The following is a 14,486-nucleotide window of genomic DNA, read 5'->3' on the forward strand; positions in this document are numbered from 1 at the left end:
CCCACAACATGTTGCATCTGTCCCCATGGGGAGCAATGGGCTCTGCCCCTGCTGGGGCCTGGGAAATGGAGGGGGTTACTGTGGACTAATGCTTTGGGGAAGCCCTAGGCAGGCCCCAAAGCCTGCAGGGCTGGATTAGGGGCCATATTGAACACAGAGTAGATGGGAAATATCCTGGGAGGGCTCTGAGTCAGTGCTTCTTGACCCTGGCTGCTCATAAGGGAGTTTTATAAAAGTACATGTGGGCCTCACCCACAGATCGATTAAGACAGAATCTTAGAAAAACCCAGGCATTGGTGTTTGTAATAAGTTTACAGGTAAGCATAAATCTGCATCCAAGGTTGAAAACCACCACTCCAGGGAATGTAAAATGGATCCTCTCCAACACTGGGGAGTTCAGGGGTGATGAAGGGCAGGAACTGAGTGCTGTTTCATTTAGTTGTGACTGGCCCTAAAGAATTACTAGTAACCCCATTTTACAGACTGGAACCCTGAGGCTGTGAGTGACTCAGGTCATGCAACCAGGAAGGGCTAGAGCCAAGATTCATACCTTCCCCCACATTGATGTTTTTTAATTTACATGCAATAAAATTCACTCTGCCATTCTTTGAGTTTTGATAAATCACAGAGTAGTGATTCCACCACCACAGTCATGAAACAGAACAGCCCCGTCACCTGTAAAATGCTGTGCTGTCCCTGCGAAGACAGCCCTTCTTCCCACCTTTGCCCCTAGCAACCATGATCTGTTTTCAGAGCCAGGATTTTTGAAAACCAGGTCTGTCCAACTCCCCAGCTCTGCTTGCTCCCAAGACACAGGACCCAGTGTTAAATCTGGCTGGATGGTTGTCTCCCTGATCTCGTTTAATGGCCAGTTCTTGGGGGTGAAAGGACAATATTCAAAAGTAGCTACTTGGACCCACTGCATTTATTAAAAGGTCAGTGTTTAATCTTCTCCAAAGAACGCATGTTTTGCCTTTAATTTGTTTATCCTGAAAAAAAAAAAAAAAAACTTTCTGGACTTTCCTTTAAATATGGCAGCATCCAGCTTCTGTTAGCAGAGAGATTGGCAGCTCTTAGAAATGGAGACATAGGCACAGTTGATCTCAAAATCTAATTCCTGAATCTGCAGCATCAACATCTCAGCCAGGAGATGCATCATCTTGTTAGAGATGCAAATCTGTGTGTTAACTGTCCACCAAGTGATTTGATGCAAGTTCAAGTTTGAAAACCACTAATTTAAAGAATAACTAGTTCTCCATCCATGGTCCCCACCTGGCTTCCCACCTCAGCTGTCACAGGCTCTGTCCCTCAACTGAGGAAAGGCCAGATGAGAGGAACCAAGATGGGTGGGAGGGGAACCATTGTTTGGGGCAAGTTTTGAGAAGGTTCCAAAGATACCAGCAAGAGTCCCTGAACATAGCTGACTGAGGGAGGAAAAAAAAAATGCCGGAGTTTGGGGCCTTGAACCCATGGTTTCCTCTGAACTCTCACCACAGATCCTGGGTCTCATCATTGTTCGAAGGCTTCTGGACCTCGTCTTTTCCCAGCATGACCTGGCCTGGATTGACAACATCCTCCCAGAGAAGGAGAAAAAGGAGGCGGATAAGAAGAAGAGAAGGAAAGGGCCCCATGAGGACAGTGACGAGGAGGTGGGGAGGATGGGAGGCCTCGGCTGATGGGAGGGATCGAGGCCCTCCCTCCACCTCTGCCACAGCCAGGGAGGGGTGGCTTCTCAGGTCGCCAGGGGGACTGCCCGGGCCCAGCCTTGGTCTGGTGTGCTGAGATCACGTCTGTTTATGTGAATACCGTCAGCGTAGGCCAGAATGTATGAGCCCCCTCACCCAGGGGAAAGGTTGGCCAGGCCTGCTGTCTCCAATCCCTGTGGGCCCCGGGGCTCACCGTAACAGCAACAGGCCCCAGAGGGGACAGGGCAGAAGCCTCGGCTCCATCATCAAGGTTATGACAACCGACCTCTGAAGGACAGGGCAGGCCTGGGCACAGGGTTCTGATGGGGACTCATTAGGAGACTGGATTCCTGGGCAAGTGGGAAGACTGGGGCCAAGTCTTGCTTGGGGCTGTCCCTAGGGTCCTGGGGAGGGAGGTGGGGGAAGAGGCACAGGTCCTCACTGAAGGAATGACCTATTCCCCAGATGCCTGAGACCTCTCAGTTGCCCCATCAGCCCCTCTCTTCTCCCATATTCCTCCCCATCTCAGACGAGAAGCCAGTCCTGAATTTATAGTAAATCACAAAATATTCGGGGATAAGATTGTCTACTTCAAGTGTTCATTACAAATGATGAAACTGTCTCCAAAAGGGAAGTGACTCAAGATGGGCATGTCTAGGAGGGAATTAAGAAAACCATTCCCCACACTGATCATTTCCAATGCACTAAGCTGCCCATGCCATTCCTAATACCATGTCTGGCTCCCATTCTCCCAGTCTGACCCAAACCCATATCCCTGCCTCCACCATGAACTATTCTAGCAATCTTGCCTTTTGCAGATCAAAGTTGCTCATAGGCAAAGCCCTTGCTGACTGACTGGTGACGATTAAACCATCTTCTGAGGATAGTGATAGGCCCAAACTCCCCTGGTCCTTAATTACTGTCCTCTTCCAGGAAGGTAAGAGGCCCATAGTCCCTGTCCACATGTTTTTCATTGATTTTTCCCCCCCCCAAAGGGCTGCACTGCATGGTTTACAGGGTCTCAGCTCCCAGAGCAGGGAATTGAACCGAGGTCACAGCAGTGAAAGCCCAGAATCCTAACCATTAGGCCACCAGGGAACTCCCCTGTGTGAATGAGTTAGATGATTTGAAAGTTAGGTTCTGCAAACAAAGAAACCGAGAGTCTAAGTGCCTTTTAAAGACAACTATTCTTTCATTGATTCATTCAATAAATATTTGAGTGCCTACCACATGCCAGGAACTATTTCAGGGATGGGAAGAAGCATCTCTGGATTATATATTCAAAGGAAAAATGGGATCCAATTAACATAATTCATGTTACACACATCTTCACGGTTGGTGTGAGGTTCACTCTCAGATGACTGCTATCATGACAGCTGAAACAGTTCTAATGAGCAACATTCCTGCAGGAGCAGTGTCCTTCCCAGTGTCCTCAGTCGGCCCCAGGGTATTTGCAGTGCCCGCCATCTGTCTGGATGTGAACAGGATGGTGATTTGCACACTGGATGCACGTATTTTCCATCCTGGCAAGAAAGCCAGCAGCCAGTTGTATTGGTGGTGTTTATCAGCTCTTCCCACTGTTTCTCTCCAGCCCCAGTTCCCTCCTCCCTCAGTTATAAAGATTCCCATGGAAAGTGTGCAATCAGATCCCCAAAACGGTATCCACTGCATTAACAGTAAGTAAAACACATAGTGTCTCTCCCTTCCTACTTACTACTAATCCTCCACCTCTTCCTCAAGGAATTTTCATTTTTAACTCAGATTTATTGGTCTTAGGACTCCTGTGCTAGGCAGAATTCAAAGAGAAGTGGGCTATAAGAATCGGGACTTAAAAAAAAAAAACTGGGACTCCAGCCATATGGAAGCCCCACATCAGACTGGACGGATTTCAGTGATCAATCTTCACTTTAGTGTGGGCAAAGCCCTTCTTTCCTTCCTTACCCCAGAGCCCCTAGTGCCCCCAGCTGTCCATGGCGCCAGCCTGCCCCCTCCTGCATTGGTTCGGACTGCACTAATCCAAACATGACCTGTTGAGCCTCGCATGTTTGCCCGTGATTGTTGAAATGATGGAGAGCTCAAATCCCAGCTGAGCTGTTGCCTTTGGGAGAAGAAGTAGCATGACACTAGCATTATGAATTAGTCAAGGTCCCAGGGCTTGGTCCCTGAGATTCGGAATGAGTCACAAGCACCTTCCACATGTTGAAAGGGAACCGGCCCAGGACAGATGTGGCTTATGAAGAGCCTGGGGGATTTTATTATTGTCTTTACCCACTCCCGGCCTCAGCTTCCTATCGGTGGACAGTCCTGTCATCAAGACAACATAGTCTATCCTGGGCGTAGTCTGAAAGATTCCAACATGAGTCCTGACCCTGGTGCTCCTAAGGGCTTGCCACTTTCCCCAAAGACCCACTTTAGGGATCCTGCCAGCCCCCACAAGGGCCTTCCAACAAAGGGGCTTCCCATTATACTCTCCTGCAGAAGTACTTCTTCCTTTTGAATTTCCCATTCTCCTTCTTTCCTCTGTGTATACTTCCATCACCCTTCCTTGTTTCCCCCTGGCCCTTGTCATGCCTCTCACCTGCCTCTAGGTGAAGGAATAACTGAAGCAGAAGCCACCCATCTCTGAGGGCCCTGTATTCATCTTGTGTAGCACTGGCCATGGGGTTGGGGAATAGAAAGGAGAAGAAATGGGTGAGGGAAGCACTGGAGAAAGAGAGTATTCTCCAGAATAGTTCTCAAACCTGCTCCATATCTGACACTTTAATTTTCCTGCCAGGACAAGGATCTTCCAGTTGGAGTTACTCACTCTGATTCTTCCTTCAGTGACTCAGAACTTGACCGAAGGTAACAGCCATGAGACAGACTCTTTGGGTATTAGATAAGAGAATAATAGTGTTAATAGCAAAAAAAAAAAGAAAAGAGAGAGAGAATAAGCAATGGCTTGAACGACTATGATTTCTCAAGCCAGTGTCTCAGTAAAAGGCCTTTGCTGCTCCAAAACAGGACACAAAGGCACAGACCTGCTTAAGTATCAGATAACAAATTTGTCCTCTTACTGACATCATGTGATGACAACACACAAGGATATTCAACTTCAGTAAAGGAAGTTATTATAAAGTATTAAGTAGAATGAAAATTCAAAGTAAATATTGAAAAAAAGACAATAGAAACTAGGCATGATTTAAGTATATATTATTGAAAGCCAGGATAAATGAACTTTAAGGATCAAACACCAAGCACTTTAATACTCTGTGGGATAAAGTAACAGCATGGTTAATTAGCAAAGGTGAGAAAAGGTATCAAGGAAAACTAAATATCAATGATCAAGTGGAGATAAAAATAGTCAAGAAAGAATTCAAGGCCCAGTTTCCAGCAATTCCCATGCCAACAGTGTGACTCCTTGCTGTTTTTAATGAGAAGTCACCCTCAAAAAAGGTGGGGCTACTTGATGACCAAAAACAAGGAAGGGGGCCAAAAATGGAAAAGAGGAATTCAGAGTCAGTAGAGTCTGCCTCAGTCATCACTATGGAAGATGGCGAGGGCAGTCCTGATCCTACAGGGTACCCTAAACTGGACAGGAGTCCAGTGCTAGATCTAACGGGAAAAGCACGGGCTGTCCCAAGACGAGCGGCAGCTGACTCCAGATACAGATGGCAGTCACCCAGAGATTGTAGGACACATGTACAGAGAGTGTAGATCACCCAAGGGATCTTCTGAGCTATAAGTCAAAGCTGTTATCACATTGCCCGGATGAGATTTATCACCAGTACAAGCATTAGGCCCGAGGCCACCGTAACCCAGGAGTGTCAAATCCAAATCACATACCTGCCTGCCATGTCATCCCACTTCCTGAGTCAGGGCTCCTGTGACCTTCATGCACTGATCTTTATAAATAAATGTGTTAGGAGAAAAGCACTCTGTCTATCTTGATTTATTTTCATTTTAAAGTATACAAAATTGAATCTCCAACAGCTCCAATTTCAGTTAATGGAGAGAATTTGGATCAGGATAGAATATCTCCAAAACCCTGTTAAAGGACACGAAGTGTAGGACAAGGTCAAAAATGCAGAAAATTTCATAAATGGTAATGGCACCTTAACTACACTGGTATTTTACTGAATCTATGAAAGTAGATGGAAGCAAAGATGACTAAATAGCAGGATTCCATTTCAGTGAAGAAAAGAAACTCAGCAACATGATCTAGTTTAGCATATTAGCATCCATGATCTACCAGGCATTGTGCTTAATCCCTGGCAATAGAGAAAGACAGACATGTGAACAAAGATATACACTACCCTGGGCCAAGAACAACGGAGCACACGTAAGAGCAAGGACAGGAATCTAAGGGAGGGATCAGCCTTACGCAGAGAATCTGGGAACAATAAACAGGAATCTACCGGATGTAGACAGAAAAGGAAAAGAGAGAGAAAAGGCACAACATAGAGGTACTGAGAAGAGGCCTGAAATACTAGAGACACGCGGCAAAGACCAGGGCAAACTGCAAGCAGGAGTTCGAGCAGAGAAGGTTCTTGTCTCGCCAGGCTAAGGGGGATGAATTCTCTCCTTTGAACAATAGGGGACCAGTCAGGTTCATGATCCAGAAGTTCACTTTGGCAACAGTGAGGAAAATAGGTTGAAGTAGGGCTAGAGCAGTAACTGTGACAGCTGAAGGCCAGGCAGATAGGATACTGCTAGTTCCTGTGATGTGTTAAGAGATCAACAGCAAAGACACAACTGTTTGCCCTAGAACCCTGTCCTGGGAGAGAGCATTTAAAAACACCATATCCTAGAAAAATCATTCTTCCCTCCTCTCTTTCTCATTCAGCATCACCCTGCACTTCAAAATCTCCTGTCCTGCCTCACCTGCCTTCAACTACTCCCAGAGCCCCGTCTTCATGGTGCCACAGGTGAAGATAGAGATGGAGCCCGAGTGTGACTTCACAGACATGGACAGATATGGGAGAGACGCTGATGGCGAGACCACCCTCTAGGAGGAAGAGCTTCCCCGAGACAGGGCACAGAGTGAGGGCCTGGTTTAGTCCTCACCGTAAGAGTCTGGGCCAAAACCCTTCACTTTCGAAGACTGTTCCTGTATTTACCAAGCAGAGAGAGTCATTCTGCTTGTTCGATGAAAACTGGAACTCTGTCATGCAAAGCCCTTTTCTTCCCTTTGTAGTTATGAAAATAACTAAAGCTTACTGGTACACCTTATTTTAAAATGCAATCCAGCATAGAAATGGTAACATTTCTTTTGAAATGAAAAAAAAAATGCTTGCCTCTTAAAACTGTAGATAAGATAAAGGGGCACTAGTCAGTTTTTATTTAAAACAAATATCAGTTATGATTTTTTTAATGCTTAGATTTTAAATTATCTAGATGGTCTTAAAAGAACTGTTAAAATACTTGTACTTCAATAGACCAAGGTTGGAAATTTTGTTTTGCATACTAAGAAATGCTAAAAAGGTCCTCTTATCTCTCCATCCCATTCAGTTTTCTATGAAGAGTTTGAACCATCTGCATTCTGGGCCTTGTTCCAGCACAGAAGTGTGACTGGGGCTTTCCCAGGGTGACAGCTAGTTCTGAAAGTCTGGCTGTGAAAGAACCAACACATTCGAGTGGATGTTTTAAAAACAATTAAGTGAAATCTCAAGTCACATGGCAAATCAACCAAATGATCCTTTAAATTAGTATCACTGGTTTTTCAAGCACAGAATCACATTTCTTGATGCATTTGGGTAGCTCTTTCCTGCAAGTTTTCAATGGCCTGATTCCCAAAGTCCAACTAGCATTCACATGAACACTACGTGTTAGGCAAGGCTAATGTGAAATTTTGGAAGATTATAACTCTGTAATACTAGTCAGACTAGTACTTTAAAGGAATAATTGGAAACAAACTGGGTAGATTAAAACCCATTAATCACAAACCGTGCTTAAGGTCAGTCTTTTTATCTTCAATTCACATTTAACAAACACCAACCATGTTTATTTATCAGGCACTGTGTGCCTGATAGCCCCAGTGCATCTGACATTTACCTTCTCCAAAACAACTATGGATTTGAATCTTGAGTGAATTACTTTAGTTACAGTTACCAGACTTACTCAAGATGACAAATGCAGGTGCTTTTTCTTTATTCCTTTCTATTTTTTAAAGGTACAAATGACACTAGATTCATCAACCAACTTGAGTATGGGGATAGCTAATTGCCTCTGATCCCCAGAGCCAGTAGAGTGCCTGGTCCATAGAAAGCTCTCAGTGTTCATGAAATTAAATATCAGAAGTCCCTTCTAAGGATACTGCCATGAGGTAAAGCTCTAAACCTCCACCACTTCTACTGAGAGCAGCAGAATTGCTTAGCTGCTCACTAATCCAGAACCATTGCCTGAGTTTAAGTATAAATTCTTTGTCTTCATCTACACCAATTCTGGGAGTGCTAACAATCTGCTCTGAACATTGCAGTTTTAAAACCTGGCTGATTTCCAATAGCACTTTGTCCAAACTGTGCTGTAGAAATGGTATGGATTCAGGAGTAAATGTGCTTGATTAATCAAACAAGCTGGAAAGCTAAAATGTTGATTTTTTTGTTGTTGTAAATTGATCACTGTAATTTTTACCTTGTATGTTATTTGCATTTTGTACACATACACAGGAACATTTAAATTTTAATAGCTTTTAACAGGTTGACATATTGTTACTTCTTCATACAGGTCATACTTTTTTCCACTTGTAACTACAACTCAGTAAAACTTAATTCCATCTGCTCATCTTGCTCCACGTTTAATAATTTAGGTGAGTCAGTAGGTATGACGTACAGACAGGAACTATACCTCACTTACAAAAACACCTTTAGAACTATCACCCCTCTTCATCTCCAGAAAACTATCAAAAGCATAAGGCAGCAAGGGAACAAGCGGGAGAAGGGCGGCTCTGCACTGTTCTCCTTCCTCTCTCTGCCTCAAGCTGCCTGGAGCAGGAGCTGCCCCTGCCTTTATGAAAGCCAAATACCCAGCCCTCGAGCAGAACACACGGGACCTACCCAAGCCGCAAATATGCCACAGCAAATACCTTCCGATCTGTGCAATCAAACTAATGTTTTAAACACACACACACAGGAAAAAAATTTTATATATATAATGTGGAGGAGGGAGAGATTTGGCAAAACACATCAAGAAGTCCTGTGTAAATTGAACATGTGGTTTAAAATACTCAGAACAAGACTAACCACTGAAATGAATCTTACAGATGAAACTTCTGGCTTGGGATGTACGATTAAAAGGACTAGGCTAGTTTCTCCACAGCTCTTTAAACCAATTTGTTAAAGGCATAGGATTGGATGTTACCAAATATAGGAATATTTAAATTGATTACATCCAATGAGAAAAATTCAGTCACAAGAAGATAGTAGCAGAAAGACGAAGTATTTCAGAAACTCATTCCATATCAGTCAGAAGTGTTTTATTTAAAAAATTAAAATGATGCAAAAAAGTCCCTTAATAAAGTCTGATTAAATTCAGTATTAACTCTCACTCTCAAAAATCGATCAAGGAAAGCCAACAGGTGCAGCAGAGAAAAGCCGGCAGCTGTTGACAGTTCTTTGGTGGCAAAGTAAGTTGCATACTTATATATAGCTGCCCTAATGATTATCAAGCCCAAGTTATGTTTTCAAAAAATAGGTTTCAAGACACACTAAAGAAACCATACAGACGCCTCCAACAATATAAAAATTTGACAATGAAGTTTGAGGATATAGGAAAAGTCAAATATGACAACACACATGAATAATTTATCAAATAAGCCTTTCAATCCTAGAAAAGTAAAATGGGGAGACCCCAAACGGTAATGAACATAAAACAAGGGCTAATAGCAAATGGGAAAACCCCAAACATTTTCCCAATCACTGAATCACAAAATGGTAGCTTAGGAGACTATTAACATGCAGTTTTCCTTCTGTTTATCATCAGTACATATATAAATTAGGGTAAATTTTTTCTACTCAATTACCATCATTTCTTTCTTTTTTAACTTTTCCCTAATTTTCTCTAGCAACATTTTTCCTTTGGTTTGACCAGTTGAACTCAAAAGGTTTGGAACCTAAAGTGAGCATCAACTCATTATTGGAATGGCACTTGGGAAATGTAATCATAGAAAAGACAAGTTTGGGCAGCACTGGTGGTATAATGGTGAGCATAGCTGCCTTTCTAAAGAAGACAAATTTTAACTGAAGCAGCCTGACAAAGTTAAGCAGCCATTCTCAGTGTGACAGGGTCCTCCCTGTTAATCTCTAGGTTAATGCTTCTCTTGGTTGGATCGCATGACCCAGCACGATAGCGGCATGCTCCCTGGTAGGTTACTGCAGAGCTATGTGTGCAAACAGCCACTCATTTAAGCTTACAATAAATACAAAGCATTGTTTAAAGCCATGTAAGTAAAGAAAATATATTGCATTTCTATTGACCTGGTTTTCCTCTTGAACTGGCTTGGAGTGCTGTTCATGACACAGAAGACACAATAGTTAATTACTTGCTACTCCAAGTTCTTTAGACTTCAGTACTTCCCGTTCTTCGAGCCTCAGCACTTTTTTTGCAGCAATAATAGTATTCTTCATCAGCATTGCCACTGTCATGGGACCAACACCCCCAGGTACTGGAGTGATATAACCTGCTTTCTTCTTGACTCCTACACAGAAATAAGACAGGCAAACTCTTTCATTATGGCAAAGAAACTCTATGTACTTTAACATATCATGGAAGAAGCATTCAAAGAAAAAGCAATAATACACATAAGCATCTCAGTAAGCCTCAAACTCATTAAAAAAAAAAAGAAGTACATCTACATTACCCAAGAACAAGGGCTTCTGAACATACTAACACAGCAACACACATTTAGGGACTTCCCAGGCGAGGCGGTGGTTGGGGCTCTGAGCTTCCACTGTAGGGGGCACAGGTCTGATCCCTGGTCAGGCAACTAAGGGCTTCCCCGGTGGCTCAGTGGTAAAGAATCTGCCTGCAATGCAGGCAACACAGGAGACTTGGGTCCAGTCTCTGGGTCAGAAGATCCCCTGGAGGATGAAACCGCAACCCACTCTGGTTTTCCTGCCATGAAAATCCCAGGGAGAGAGGAGCCTGGTGGGCTATAGTTTATGGGGTTGCAAAGAGTCAGACATGACTGAGCAACTGAGCACTCGCAGAGAACCAAGATCCCACATGCTGTGCAGTGTGGCCAAAAAACCAATAATAAAACAACATGCATATAATAAGCAGAGTTGTTCAGTGAATGTACTTAAATAACCAGCCATCCTTTTCTCCATATTAAATAAATTTAAAAATAAATATCTCAGTAGGTAAATGTATGGAAGTGTAACTATAATAATAGTAAGGATTATTTCAATTAAAACCTGCCTACAATATCTTCTTAATTTTATTCTATTTATTTAACTATACTGTTTGCCCAAAGCACCAAGCAAAGTAATTTTCTGGAAAGTAAAAAGATTCTTTTTAATCCAATCTAAAGGGAAAAATTACTTAGATACCTAGGCTTGGGTCTGACTGCTTGAGAAAAAAAAAATAGAAAGCTAGAAATAGAATTATCAGCATAAAATTCAGACAAATTCAGAACTGAAATGAGAAATATACCAGTGAATTCCAAAATTTTAATAATATGGCTTTTTCCTGGACTTTTAATATTGCAAGTCTGAGATCTCTCCTCTCAGTATGAAAGTTAGAAGTCTGTAATACTTTTTAGGAGACTCAATGGTTTAGAAAAATCACTTAATTAAATTTTCCAGACTTATTAAAAGTCTTGTTTTCATTATAGAATAACCCTAAAGGGAAGAAAGAAATTCCCTGAAAACTTTATATTTGTTCTCCATAATTTGATGATACAAACACCTAAAATTCTAGAATGACTGTAATTTTTTAAAAGATTTGTCTTAATTATCATGAAAAGCATAATAATAAATGGTTATAACCAGGTAATAAAAGTTTGAAAGTTAAAGAAAAAGTAAATAGTCTGCCCTAATTGTCCAGTAAAAGTAGTATTTACTGATTTTTTTATTTTAAAAAGTTACCTTCAAAATCCACATCTCCAACCAACTTGGGTTTAGCAGTTATGGGATCTTGAATTCTATTTATTCCCACATCAATGACAGCTGCTCCTTCCTTGATCATATCTGCTGTGATCAGATTTGGAATACCTAGAAAAGGAGATAGGAATGATCAATTTAGTACTGAAAAGAATATTCCACCTCTAAGATTCTTATCAATTTCAAGATACCTGCAAGAATGAATTATCTTGTTTTACAAAAACTGATAAAAAAATATTAACCAGGGAAACAGTTAAACTTCATATAGTAAACAAAAATATTTTGAGGCTGTAGAAATAACATTTATCCATCAAATATATAATGGAATGCCAGAAATCGGTATTCCAACCACAAATCTCATCTTTGCAAGCAGCTTTGACATTATGGTCAAACCTAGGGGAATATGGAATAAAATGACAGGGCAGTAGGCAAATTTGAAGATAAGAGGTCCATCTTCATCCTCTGAGCAAGGTACTTCCACCCCCTCCCCGGTGCTCTTACCTGCAGCGGAGATCACAATATCTGCAAGAGCTGTATGTTTCTTTAGCTCCTCCTTAGGAGTGTACCGATGAGATATTGTGACAGTGGCATCGCCTGTGAGTTAAAAAACAGATGTTTTAATTTCTGAATCAAAGCTAGGAATGGATTAGATTTCAACTAGGCAAACCATGCCAGAAATTTTCAAGACCTCTGAAAAATAATTGACAAATCTTACACCATACTTTCTGGGCAGCCAATTGTCATTAAAAAAAAAAACAACAAACTAATACTCCATTTCTTGTAACTTTTACCTGTTGGTCCTAGCTCTACCCTCTGGAGTCATATATCATTAGATTTATTCCTTATCCTTTTTAACAGTCTTTCTAAACAAAATGTCACTAGAATTACTCAAGGATTTTTCTTAAAAGTGTGCTGAAAGATATGCAGAAATATTTAGTTCTGATATATTTTATCTCTGATATAATCATGTATGGTCATTTTATGATAATAACATATCACTTTGATTTGAGAGTTTTTCTCAATTTAACATAATAATGATGACACATTACAGTCATATGAATTCAATCCTTTGCAATGGTCTAAGATCTTTTTTTTCCTATAAAATGGCACAGATCAGGACACTAACTTTGAATAAGGCATACTTCTTAGCTCCAACTATCAAACCCATAACTGAAAATTCTAATTGTCTATAACCATGGTTACACTCAAAACTCAAATTTCTGAGACATATCTATTTCTGAACTAGTTCCATATTAGTGAATATAAATTAACTCTCAAGTAACATTGAGTACATCTTCTTCTACAAAGATTACTCCCAAAGTACCTATTAACAAAATTATAACAAAGACAAGTAAAGCTTAACAAACACTTCCAAGCATCCACAGGGTAGTCTCTGGAGTTTTTCTCACAAGGGAGAAGAGGACACCTTCCTGAGAGCAATATTCTTACCTCCGGGCCGTTCATGTGCCCCATCTGTGTGCAGTAACATTGCAATGGGCATTCCAACATTTTTTGACCTTCCGGCCACAACCACATTCTTCCCTAGGGTTGGAATGCCTGTGAAAAATAAATATATTTGCATTTCACATAGGGCCAGATTATCTTAGAGCACCTAAGAAAAAGGAAGACTGACACTTTAGGATGTGACTCTAATTGTGATAATGAAGGAAATCACTAGCTTACTGACTCATCAGTCAACTGAACCATCACTTGCTACACATAGTGAAAGCTAAAAGGAAACATAAGCTGCAAAATGTTATATGAATGTGCACTATTACCACCATCAAAGCTTAAGTTTCCTTCAGAGTTTTCTGGATTAAGCAGCAAAAACAGTTGTAGGCAATTGCTAAGGGAGTTAGGCTCTGGGGAGTAGGACTAGATGATCTGAGGTGGGGGTTTCCACTGTTTGTTCTGTAGGAATTTTTACCATTTTGTAAGTATGTTTTGATAATACTGAGATGGATATACCTACCAGTTCGCTTAATTATTTCCCACACACCCCATGGAGTAGCTGGTAACATGGAACACTGGTCCAAACACATTCGTCCTACATTAATTACGTGAAAGCCATCAACATCTTTGTCTGGAGAAACAGCATTGCAGACCTTTCTCTCATCAATGTGCTCTGAAAAAGAAATCAGAGCAGAGGTCAAGCGTTACAACTATGTAACAAGTGTTACATAGTTAGCACTGCTTGACTCCGACTTACCTGGTCTGCAGTAAAAACCCATTCCCCTTCTGTAACTCACCCCTTAACTTACTCATCTGTGCACTGGGAACACACAGCAAGCAAAGTCAAATGCCAAGACCAAACCAGTGTCCTCTTGTCCTCCCCAAACTGCTTCCCTCCACTGTCCTTTGTATTAATATCTCAATACCAAGTCAGGGAGTAATTGGTATTCTGAGTAGGTCTGTCTCATATCTAACAACATACTCACTCAATCTTGATTTACCTCCCCTTTCTTTAAGACAAATAAACATGAGGAGCCAACTGTATAAGCTAAACAAGCCTCTCCACGCCTCAGAAATCATTTTAAATGGTGCTATATAAATCTCACCTGGAAGAGGCAGCTGAACAAGGAGGCCGTCTACATTATCATCATTATTTAGTTTACTGATTAAATTCAACAGTTCTTCCTCTGAAATTGAAGCTGGTTTCACAATGGTCTCACTGTTGATTCCTATAAGAAATTTTCAAGGTTAAAAAAAAAAATAGATTATG

General features: G+C 41.4%; 2 protein-coding genes across 6 annotated transcripts in view; one reads left to right on the top strand and one right to left on the bottom strand.

Annotated features, from left to right (window-relative positions):
- SLC4A5 (solute carrier family 4 member 5) overlaps positions 1–9,094 on the top strand; it is a 136,497-nt gene extending 127,403 nt beyond the window's left edge. The window contains exons 24-27 of one of the 4 annotated variants that reach the window (XM_070476007.1): positions 1,497–1,649; positions 3,277–3,361; positions 4,462–4,529; positions 6,511–6,600. In XM_070476007.1, the coding sequence (XP_070332108.1) occupies positions 1,497–1,649; positions 3,277–3,361; positions 4,462–4,496 (273 nt within the window). In that variant the 3' untranslated portion in view covers positions 4,497–4,529; positions 6,511–6,600. Of the gene's footprint in view, positions 1–1,496; positions 1,650–3,276; positions 3,362–4,461; positions 5,601–6,510 lie in introns of those variants that run through there. The other 3 variants (XM_070476010.1, XM_070476001.1, XM_070476016.1) reach the window with 3 other exon arrangements.
- Positions 9,095–9,123: 29 nt separating this feature from the next.
- The window catches only part of MTHFD2 (methylenetetrahydrofolate dehydrogenase (NADP+ dependent) 2, methenyltetrahydrofolate cyclohydrolase), a 53,384-nt gene continuing 48,021 nt past the window's right edge, over positions 9,124–14,486 (bottom strand). For both annotated transcript variants that reach the window (XM_070476025.1, XM_020895929.2), the window contains 6 exons: positions 14,323–14,445; positions 13,737–13,889; positions 13,214–13,321; positions 12,266–12,358; positions 11,750–11,875; positions 9,124–10,359 (listed from right to left, as the gene is read on the bottom strand). In XM_070476025.1, coding sequence (XP_070332126.1) covers positions 10,196–10,359; positions 11,750–11,875; positions 12,266–12,358; positions 13,214–13,321; positions 13,737–13,889; positions 14,323–14,445 — 767 coding nt within the window. In that variant the 3' untranslated portion in view covers positions 9,124–10,195. The remainder of the gene's footprint in view (positions 10,360–11,749; positions 11,876–12,265; positions 12,359–13,213; positions 13,322–13,736; positions 13,890–14,322; positions 14,446–14,486) is intronic.

The sequence above is a fragment of the Odocoileus virginianus genome, chromosome 2 (assembly GCF_023699985.2).
Source record: "Odocoileus virginianus isolate 20LAN1187 ecotype Illinois chromosome 2, Ovbor_1.2, whole genome shotgun sequence".
Taxonomy (NCBI): Eukaryota; Metazoa; Chordata; class Mammalia; order Artiodactyla; family Cervidae; genus Odocoileus; species Odocoileus virginianus.